Here is a 9,147-nt window from a genome sequence, read left to right on the forward strand (position 1 = left end):
CTATTCTGGTTCTTCATCAATCTACTGATTACAGTTAAGTGCCTGTGATAAGTTAGGAAGGAATTTAAACTGCAAAAACTATCTACAGCACACACACACACACACACACACACACACACACACACACACACACACACACTAATCAGTAATCTCCTAAAATTCTACTCACTTGTCATCATATCTCAATTAGAAATAACTGATGCTAAGGTATCATTTAAAAATAACTGCATTATTTAGTGCTGACTTAAACGTGTAGTCTGTGCTGTGATCTATATGTAAGAATAGCACAGGAACATTTCCAACACTCTTTTATACTGTATGTGTCCACCACAATGCTATTCTTGCATCACAGATTATGTTTACAGGTCTCCTACATACACTATTTATCTATAGTGTTTCTACAGAGACTTTCTTCTCATACTGGGCCTGTATGAGCAGTTTTTATAGTAAATGTATCTAAATATATGAATATATCTACCTTTGAAATAAAAACTGGTATTTTGTCATTTGTATTTGATAAACTTAGACTTAGATGGTTTTCACACATCTATCTATCTATCTATCTATCTATCTAGTCTTTACTCTTTAACCGTTACTCTTCACTCTTTAGCCTTTATTCTTTACTCTTTAGTCTTCACTCTTTAAAGGTTAAGCTTAATTAATAAAAACTAAAGATTAAAGAGTAAAAAACTAAGATTAAAGAATGAAGACAGACTGAAGACTAAAGACTGAAGATTAAAGAATATATTCTTTAGAATATATTATTAGAATATATTATATATTATTTAGTCTTGTCACTATGATAAGGGTAAAGACTAAAGAGTAAAGCCAAAAGACTAAAGATTAAAGACTAAAGACTTGTCTTTAGACTTTATTCTAAATACACTTTAATAAAGACTTCATTCTTTATTCTTAACTTAATTATAACTCACTTGAAAGCCTTGTTCTTAGTCTTTCTCACCCAATCTGGAAAAAGCAAAACCCAGTTCTATTTGTGTCGACCTCCTGGCCCAAATTTCTTTATGAATTCTCAGAATTAATATCAAATTTAGTCCTATTATCTGTATAGATAAAGTAATTATAGTAGGTGACTTTAATATTCATGTGGATGATGATGATGATGGTCTTAGCACTACATTCATCTCATTATTGGACTCAACTGACTGAGTGTAAATGAACCCACTCACTGCTTTAACCACACTTTTAACCTTGCTCCGACATGTGGCATTGAAATTGAACAGTTAACAGTCCTTCCACAAAACTCTATCTTATTGGATAATTACCTGATCACGTTTGACTTCCTATTACTGGACTTTTTTGATCTTTTGACTCGACAAAAATGTCTTGCCTAGATGCCTATCTGACAGTGCTGTTGCCAAATTTAAGAAAGCGATTCCATCAGCATTTAAGCTAATGCCACTCCTAAAGTCCTGTAAAGTAGTGAGTAGTCTAAAGTGCAGTTCTTCATTTTGACCACTGGAGCTCAGTCAACAATCAGACAGGCTACTGGCCTCAAAGCCTACTAACTCCATCAGTGAACACAGACACAGTAGCATAGAAACACCTCCAATATTAGAGATAAAACATTTACAGTAGTAGTGTACTTAGACATTGTAGTTAAACCTTTAAACTGACAGAACTGTACTGTACCTCAATCCTACAAATGCAAATCCGACATTTGGCCGGCAGAGAGCATCATTTTGTATGTCGCTGCTTCACCTGTTGATTGTTTCATAGTGCGCAAACTAGCTCAAATGTCCTGATCTACTTTTACGAATTGCGTTTTCTCTCTGAGCTAATATTTCCTCTCACGGCTCCCGTCGCTGCACAGTGATTGGTCACAGGGGAAATATGGCGCCGTCCGCGTAACTGTGAAAATGTCATAAAGATATCAATAACATAAAGAAAACGTGAACGTGTTTGACGCTTTCATATTTCACAGCGGTATGTTTCAGTCATTATTTCGCCGCCGGTGACGTCCAGCACGGTGAAACTAGCCATGAGGTTTTCTCCACATTAGCGTCGGCTTGCTAACAAACCTGCTAGCAAAACATTTCACAGAAGCTCCTCATCTGTCAACTCTGATCGGTGAGTCCTGCTAACTATCACTTAGGGGTAGCTAGAGTATGTTAGCTCTCAGGCGCTGTGCTGTTTAGGTCCCAACATTAATCACCTGCAGCACACCTTTGTTTACATGTACATGCTAGCTGCATTTCCTAGATGCTAAAATTATATTTTCAAATGTCTCGTATTGTGCGACGGACTCAAATTACAATCATGCAAGACTTGGAAAACCAACAATTGTTTGATATTAGCTTGAGCATTTACTTAATGTCTGTTATTTATGTCATTTTGCAGCTCCCGACATGCCTGCCTTCCGACAAGTGGGAGAGAAGCAACTTCCTAACCCTGTGCTGTGTATGGCATGGTCTCCTAAACGGGATCTTATTGCTCTGGCCAACACAACCGGAGAGGTAGTGGTTTTTTTTTTATTATCCTGAAACATGGCTTGGTATCTTTGTATGGATTTATAACGTGGTTGATGATTGTCAATAGTTGCTGCTACATCGCTTGGCCAGTTTCCAGCGTGTGTGGAGCTTGCCGCCCAGTGAGTACACTGGGAAGGACATCACTGCACTTGCTTGGCGACCTGATGGAAAAAGTAAGCAATGACCGAGTGCATCTGTCTGTTTTTGGTCGCCTGCTTGTTGGTGAGAACATGAAGCTGCTATGTTTTATCCTCTCTTTAATCTCCAGTATTGGCCTTCAGCCTCAGAGACACCAAGCAGGTGGTCCTGTGTGGTGTTGAGAAAGCAGAGATCCTCCATGTGTTTCCAATGCAGAACCCTGTGACCTGCATGCACTGGATGGAGGTGATGGAGGAGAGCAGGTATGCATTGGGGCTGAGGGATCAAACCACTGGCTCCAAGGACTTTGGATTTCTGAGAATATTGTGAATGTATTGGTCTTTTTTGATGTGTTTCAGTGCCCTCAGCACCTTCTACAACTCAGAGGATGAATCCAAACTTTTTCTTCCTAAATTACCAACACTGCCCAAGAGGTAACTCTACCATTCACTTCACATCAGACTGTAAGAAAGTAACTGGTGGACTGATCGACTAACATTTGTCCAAACTTTTGTCTTTTCCTAGCTACAGCACAACTTCAAAGATCTTCAGGTGGGGCAGTATTTTAATGACTCATATTAGTCCGACATCAGGTGTCTACTGTATGTTTTGCTTCTGGTAGCATACATATGTATTTATCTGTGTTACAGTGAGGAAAAGTCTGATGAGATAATGAATCTCCTGGGAGAAATCAGGTAAATCGAGCCTCGTTAATCTGAGCGTTTGTAATGTAGTGTAATGTTTTTAGTCGGATTGGAAATTATTTTATCGCTCCATTTTGTTTTCCATGTAGGCTGAACATACTTGTTCTTGGAGGAGACTCTGGCTTTGTGGAGCTTTATGCTTACGGGATGTACAAGATTGCCACTCTATCAGGGGTAAGGCTCTTTCACTCGTTTGTCTGTAATCAAGTTTACACGGATACTGGTCGCTAATGAAATATTAGCTGGATTGCATTTGATTTGATTGGGCTGCATTGTGTAATTAAACAGCAAAAACTAAAGTCTAACTTAAAATGGGTTTCTCTGTAGAAACATCTTGCAATAAAATGCACTTCCTCACAACAAACTTGGGCCTCAACAGTGACTGTACGGTTCAATCATCACTTCTCTGACACAGTCTTAACAAACTTCAAACTTCTTAAGCTTCATAGCGATTACATTAATCACAAAACCATTATGATGGAGCACAATTTTAGATAACGACTGGAAAAAAAAAAAAAAAAAAGGATATTGCATATTGACAAAAAAAATCCCATATGAACCTATAAAACAAGGTGTGAAGGATACAACAAAGCATTGAGTGGTTCTCTTCTCTTCATTTAATGACCGTCTACAGGTATCAGGAGCCTGTCGCAGCCTGAGTCTGTCCAGTGATCTCAAGTCTCTGTCCGTCATCTCAGAGGTCAGGTCTGCTGACAATAACCCAGAGATCTGCTACATTCAGGTGAGATGGACAGTTTCACTGTTTTATGTGTCTTCTAAACTTGCTTTTTCTTCACGTCCTTATCTCTGCTCTAACTTTTTATCTTGCTTACGTCTTCCAGCTAGACACAGGGTTGTTGTCAGACTGTCTGCCTGAGGTGACCAGGATGGCGCGCAAGTTCACCCACATCTCTACCCTGCTGCAGTACCTGCACCTCTCGCTTACATGTATGTGTGAGGCCTGGGAAGACATCCTCATGCAAATGGATCTGCGACTCACTAAGTTTGTTCAGGTCAGTGGCTGTGGTTCGGAGTCTAAATTGAGTAAAATTAGAGAGTCCAACAAATGTGTCTTATTTCTTTCTTTGTAGGAAAAGAACACAAGTACTCAAGTTCAAGATGAGTTTCTGGAGCTTTTGCTGTGGGGACAATCAAGGTAAGAAAAGAGGCAATTTCAATTGTTAGTATTTGCTCATTTACACGTGTCCTGTAGATATTATAAAATATTTTGGGCTAATCAATCTAATTTCTCTTACTACTGGCTGTCTGCTTTCATGCAGCCCTGAACTACAGGCTCTTCTCATGAACCAGCTCACTGTCAAGGTGAGAGCAAGAGGTGTTGTAAATACTCCTTACTCTGAACGAATAATAATTCCTGTGTTTGGGGTTCAAAATGACTGGCAGGTACACAGACGTTTGGAAGTGGTCCAGTGGTTCTGAGAGTATGCAGCGAACGGGCTATAATGTAATCCTTTGTCCTTTAAAAGCGCTTGTTTTTGCTACTGACAGACTCAGACTGTTATTTGACGTGTCTGACAACATTGCAGAAAAGATGCCTACAGAGACAGAGCTGTAAGATCCTTTTTGTGAACCAGAAACAGCCGCTATATTGCTCCGTTCGAAGCCACCAGACTCCATTGACAAAAACAGTAATTTTACACAGGGATTCCTGATCTTCTGCTGTCTCTGTCAGTTTGTTTGTGTTACTGTGTGACTTTGGTGTTTCAAACGGTCAGTACACATCCAGCACAATATATATGTTGACACACAATAACCCAAACTAACTGAATGAGGCAGCAGTAGACCAGCGACTTCTGTGTTCTGCGTGGTAAAATTACTGTTTTTGTTAATGAAGTAGAATAGCTTGATACAAGGACTATTTCTGGTTAAACAAATAGGGTCTTACAGATCTCTGTAGGGATCCTTTCCATAATGTTGTCAGACACTTTAAATAACAATCTGAGCCTGTCAGTGGCAAAAACAAGCATTTTTAGTGGACATACTTGATTGGGGGGTGCACTTTCCTCAAAAGGTGTGTATCTACCAGTCAAGTATCTACTCAGATTATTAACACCAGAGTTATCTTTTAGATTTATATGCAGTTCACATAACTATAATAAATTTCCTTTAATTGAAAAATGCATGTTCTGTTTTTATCACAGGGCCTGAAGAAGCTCGGCCAGTCCATTGAGTCCTCTTACTCCAGCATCCAGAAGCTGGTGATCAGTCACCTGCAGAGGTATTTTCAGCCTGTCATTTCTCCTTAATGCTTCCTTCTCTCTGAAATCTCTCATGTACAATGTCTCCCTTTGTTTTTCACTCACTGCAGTGGCTCTGAGGCTCTGTTGTATCACCTCAGCGAGGTGAAAGGCATGTCCCTATGGAAACAAAAGTTTGAGCCCCTCGGTCTGGATTCTGCAGCTATAGAAGGTACCATGGCCCCAACGTGCATCATTAGTTAGAAAAAAAACCCAGCTTTTTCATAATAAGTTAATCATGTTGTATGTTTTCAGGTGCTATCACGGCTGTGGGTTCATTTTCTCTGAAAGCCAATGAACTCCTGCAGTGAGTTCAATGATTTTTTTTTTATTATTTATTAGCTCCTTTAACATTAGCCGTGCTTATTTTTTGTGTAAATTGTGGAGCTGCTGTTATTTTCCATATGTCACTGCTCTGCATAGAATCACTGCTTTTATTTTGTCATTTAGGGTGATTGACAAGAGTATGAAAAACTTTAAAGCCTTTTTTCGGTGGTTGTATGTAGGTAAGAGTTTGCTCTTATTTTAACCTGACAAATAAAATATGAGTTTGACTTGTTGACATTAATCATTGTGTTCATTTGTACAGTTCTACATGCACTAGTTTACAAGATCCCAAGGATAACATTTAATAAATGTTTTTTATGCTCAAACTTTGTCTTGTTTGCACACAGCTATGCTGAGAATGTGTGAGGAGCATGTACCACCAGAACTCAACAAGGTGAGTTATCAAAGGTGCTGACAAAGAGATTTATGATTTTTGTGTTCCTGCAATGCCTCAGTAATTTTAACATGTTGGTTAATCCCTCAGATGACTCAGAAGGACATTGCCTTTGTTGCTGACTTCCTGTCTGAGCATTTCAGTGAGGTGAGATCTGCATAGGTGTTTGTGTGATGACGGTTACGTAAGTTTGTTCAGTATATTTACAGCTCTTAACAGTTGGCTCTCTGGTTTCACAGAATGAAGAACTCTTTGATCGTAAAGGGAAGTACTTCAACGTGGAACGAGTTGGTCAGGTAAGTGGTTTTCATCTTGCATAGCTTCAGTTCTTTTTGAATGGAGCTACTTCTTACAACAGACTGGTTTCTCTTTCAAATGGACATTTGCAGTACCTCAAGGATGAGGATGAGGACCTCGTGTCTCCACCCAACACCAAGGGAAACCAGTGGCTGAAGTTTTTACAGGAAAGCACACACCTGAAGGGTGAACTATGACCTTGACTTTTTATAGTCACTAGTTTTCTAACTAATTTGTGTGTTTTGGAATGAGGTTAAATGGTTTGCCATAACTCACAGATGAAATGTGTGACTGGTTTATCTAGAGAGCCCTTTGCTGTTTCCTTCATTTCCCCAAAAGTCTTTGCACTTTGTCAAGAGGATGATGGAGAATGTGATTGAGCAGTGTCTACAGAAACCTGCAGTGAGTTTGTGTGTTGTCCATCTTCCTCTTTTTACACTGTAGCTTCAAGATAGGAACAATAAAGCTTTTGTTCATCCTCTGTTAGTTAATAAGATAGCTATATATGTAAAGAACAAAGATAATGTGTTTTTTAAATGTTCGCTTATTCTTTCATTTTACATATTCATTTAATGTTTGTTTGTATGCAGGAAGTAATCGGGAAGTCTGTAAAGCAGGCCGTCATTTTGCCCCTGTACACCGTGCCAGAAAGGTCTGATCTTATGTCTCTGTCAATAATCTGTATTATTTGAAATATGACTAAAGCGATTAAAGTTGTATTTATTTATGTCCATTGTCGTTCCAGCTCTGAAAACACTCCACGACTTTTTGAACTTCCGTCTTTGTACGTAAAAACACAAACATCCTGGAGTTTCCTGATGGTCTGTGCAGTCACGTAGGGGTTTGGATTAATGATATTGCTTGTTTGTCCTACAGGTGGAATGACAAGAAGGCCAAAATGCACTATGTTTTGTTCTGCATGCCAGAGATTTCACCCAGTAAGCTCTACCTACTTCGAAGAGGAACAGACCCAAACAGGTACATTTGTGTGAATGTGTGCTTTTCTTTATGTATTTAATCTGTTTTTAACCATATTTGTTTTGCTCGCACAGATACATCCCCAACAGCGTCATGTCCATTGACCTCAGCCACCACCTGGACAATACAGACGATGACAATGCTGTAGCTCAGTCAGTGCCTCTCATGTCATTCCTACCAAATCATTTGTTAAACGGACACAAATGCAAAGTCCCTCAGCGACTGAAGGTATTGCTAACGTGACTGAAGGTGATTTTCTTTTTCCAGGCCCAATTATGTATATAGCTGCCTGGATGCTCGTTTCTATGACGATGAAATGCTGACTGTGGTCTTGCAAGGATCAGAAGAAGAGAACCGAAGACGTGTACTGGCTCAGGTTCCTCTCGCTTCCACCCTGAGCTGTGAGGCTGAATTCAACTGGGAGCTGAACCTGAGGTGTGTGTGTGCACGGCTCATTACACAAGGAATGTTTATTAGGAATATCTCCCATTCATGGCAATAATTCTCACCAGTCTCAGCATGCAGTTTGTTTCACAATCAAGGGACTAAATATTAGAACTGAGTGAGTGGATTAAAATATTTTAAAACTGTCATACAGTAGTTTAGTTTGGGCCATTCTCTGTGGAGATGAAGCATAAGATGCTGTGTATGTCACCTGTACTGCCAGGTTGGACCAGCAGAGCAGAGCCATCCCGTGCCAAGACCTGGTGTTGGGGAATCAGTGGCGTGAACTGGAAAGCATGAAGGCTCAGTATGTAGCTGTCAATGGAATCCGCAAAGTGGCTTGCGTGGTACGTTAAATGTAAATCTATGTCTTCCTATTATATTTAGTGTTGGGGGTGAATGAACTGCAGCATTTCTAGATTTGTTCTCTACGGTCCAGTGATCCATTTTCATTCTTCACACATTCCTCTGTGGGTCGTCGCACGATAGTTAATAAACGTAATGGATCCTAACATCTACTTTATCTTTCCTGGCAGCTAAGCGCCAATCTGAGACACATTCGTGTCTTTGAGATGGATGTAGAAGATGAAGATGACGAGGGAACCGAGTCGCAGAATGCCAGCGCTGACCAGGATGCGCTGGAAGCTACTATGACCAGCCAGGGGCCGGGCGAGGAGAGTGTGGAGGCTGGGGAAGAAGCTGAAGCGGGGGGAGAAGACGTGTTTCAAAAACCTGAGGAGCACCTGGAGTCAGAGGAAGCTCTGGAACTACCTTAGCACTGAGACACAGAAACAAGCTATCACAAGAATATAAGACTTCATCTTGTGCTTGTTGCAAAATATTTTTTTACAGCATTTTGAAATGTCATGTTTGTATGTTAAAATAAACAGGTTTGTGCTCATATTTGTTTAACTTGTTGATTTTTTTACTGTTGTTGTTCCGTGTGCCGTTGATCAGTTTTGTCACCATCCTGTTTACTTTATATTTTCCAGTATGGATGAATCGGACCAGCAGCGCTGTATTCTTGTAGGTAAACAAATTAATGACTTAAGTTTATTACTAAAATTACTCGATGGACAGTCTGGTAAATGAATCAAATTCTTGGGCCACCAAATGTC

General features: G+C 39.9%; 1 protein-coding gene across 1 annotated transcript; it reads left to right on the plus strand.

The window, feature by feature from the left end:
* The first annotated feature begins 1,850 nt into the window (after positions 1-1,850).
* anapc4 (anaphase promoting complex subunit 4) lies at positions 1,851-8,932 on the plus strand. The gene is made up of 28 exons (XM_070831951.1): positions 1,851-2,088; positions 2,359-2,474; positions 2,557-2,662; positions 2,758-2,890; positions 2,987-3,061; positions 3,153-3,179; positions 3,278-3,322; positions 3,421-3,505; positions 3,966-4,073; positions 4,174-4,344; positions 4,423-4,487; positions 4,612-4,654; positions 5,494-5,570; positions 5,661-5,761; positions 5,845-5,896; positions 6,040-6,095; positions 6,264-6,310; positions 6,401-6,457; positions 6,550-6,606; positions 6,700-6,793; positions 6,912-7,009; positions 7,198-7,259; positions 7,353-7,391; positions 7,484-7,585; positions 7,660-7,737; positions 7,853-8,020; positions 8,253-8,376; positions 8,566-8,932. Exons 2-28 carry the CDS (start codon positions 2,367-2,369, stop codon positions 8,803-8,805), a joined length of 2,418 nt encoding a protein of 805 aa, XP_070688052.1. The 5' UTR covers positions 1,851-2,088; positions 2,359-2,366; the 3' UTR covers positions 8,806-8,932.
* Positions 8,933-9,147: the final 215 nt, after the last annotated feature.

Source organism: Pempheris klunzingeri, chromosome 6 (genome assembly GCF_042242105.1).
Source record: "Pempheris klunzingeri isolate RE-2024b chromosome 6, fPemKlu1.hap1, whole genome shotgun sequence".
NCBI lineage: Eukaryota > Metazoa > Chordata > Actinopteri > Acropomatiformes > Pempheridae > Pempheris > Pempheris klunzingeri.

Bases quoted from the DNA above. Each gene is read 5' to 3' on its own strand.
- anapc4 (XM_070831951.1), top strand. From the start codon at position 2,367: ATGCCTGCCTTCCGACAAGTGGGAGAGAAGCAACTTCCTAACCCTGTG. The intron at 3,323-3,420 runs GTAAATCGAGCC...TTTTCCATGTAG, and splicing joins AATCTCCTGGGAGAAATCAG to GCTGAACATACTTGTTCTTG. The intron at 4,074-4,173 runs GTGAGATGGACA...TACGTCTTCCAG, and splicing joins CAGAGATCTGCTACATTCAG to CTAGACACAGGGTTGTTGTC.